Consider the following 1,487-nt stretch of genomic DNA (forward strand, 5'->3'; position numbering starts at 1 on the left):
TGAAAAGTGTATTTGTGCAGCTCCATAATGGTGCTTCAGCAGCAGCCATCTCAACAATCTAAACAGGGGTTACTCACTAGAGGAGTGCAGGGCGTCCAGTACTCTGGGTTCAGCTCGGCTCTAGAGCGAAGGTCCAGATAGTCGGGGTTCAGTTCGGTGCGGGCGCGGGTAAGCGTTCCCTTAAAAGCCAAGAAAAGGGGGGTGGGGGGTTAAAAGTCCACTCAGGAAATTTGTAAACAACTTTCTCAAAGATGGGAAATGAGTGATGATATGACTGGAATGAGAAACGTGTCAGGAGGAACCAGAAAGAGCAGAGGAAGATGGACATGGACCTCTCAGAGAAGAATAAATGGAAGAAACACTGGTTATCCGTATGGATACTGGATATGTCATATGTTAATTTCTTCAAGTTTTATATTCAAATTTGTAGTCAATTAACTTTCAATCTTTAAAAACACAAATAATTTTATAACATAGTTAAAATATTAAAATGAATATCCACTTTGCACACCGTACACTGTACAATGTTTGATTATTTGATAAAACAACTGATTGATTGATTGATTGATTGATTGATTGATTGATTAAAAAAACAGCGATCATCAGCCATTTCTAGGTCATCAGTCAATATATAAATTATATTGAAATAATTATTGCCTTATCACATCTGCCACAATTGTAATATCGATACTCAATATTCTGGCCAATGTTGAAAAAACAAACAAACAACAATTCGCTTTTTTTTTTTTACAGGGGTTACTCACTAGAGGAGTGCAGGGCGTCCAGTACTCTGGGTTCAGCTCGGCTCTAGAGCGAAGGTCCAGATAGTCGGGGTTCAGTTCGGTGCGGGCGCGGGTAAGCGTTCCCTTAAAAGCCAAGAAAAGGGGGGTGGGGGGTTAAAAGTCCACTCAGGAAATTGGTAAACAACTTTCTCAAAGATGGGAAATGAGTGATGATATGACTGGAATGAGAAACGTGTCAGGAGGAACCAGAAAGAGCAGAGGAAGATGGACATGGACCTCTCAGAGAAGAATAAATGGAAGAAACACTGGTTATCCGTATGGATACTGGATATGTCATATGTTAATTTCTTCAAGTTTTATATTCAAATTTGTAGTCAATTAACTTTCAATCTTTAAAAACACAAATAATTTTATAACATAGTTAAAATATTAAAATGAATATCCACTTTGCACACCGTACACTGTACAATGTTTGATTATTTGATAAAACAACTGATTGATTGATTGATTGATTAAAAAGACAGCGATCATCAGCCATTTCTAGGTCATCAGTCAATATATAAATTATATTGAAATAATTATTGCCTTATCACATCTGCCACAATTGTAATATCGATACTCAATATTCTGGCCAATGTTGAAAAAACAAACAAACAACAATTCGCTTTTTTTTTTTTTTTTTTTTTTTTTTTTTGGTCCATTTTAATGGTTTAATCAAAAACATATCTAATTAATTGAATTCAT

General features: G+C 36.0%; 1 protein-coding gene across 1 annotated transcript in view; it reads right to left on the reverse strand.

Moving 5' to 3' along the window:
• Window positions 1-434: 434 nt before the first annotated feature.
• LOC107709048 (protocadherin-9) overlaps window positions 435-1,487 on the reverse strand; it is a 61,325-nt gene continuing 60,272 nt past the window's right edge. Inside the window, exons 3-4 of the mRNA XM_016513440.1 lie at window positions 765-866; window positions 435-446 (exon numbers count right to left, since the gene is read on the reverse strand). Of these exons, the coding sequence (XP_016368926.1) occupies window positions 435-446; window positions 765-866 (114 nt within the window). The remainder of the gene's footprint in view (window positions 447-764; window positions 867-1,487) is intronic.

The sequence above is a fragment of the Sinocyclocheilus rhinocerous genome, unplaced genomic scaffold (genome assembly GCF_001515625.1).
Source record: "Sinocyclocheilus rhinocerous isolate Xijiao unplaced genomic scaffold, SAMN03320098_v1.1 scaffold835, whole genome shotgun sequence".
In the NCBI taxonomy this organism is placed as follows: Eukaryota; Metazoa; Chordata; class Actinopteri; order Cypriniformes; family Cyprinidae; genus Sinocyclocheilus; species Sinocyclocheilus rhinocerous.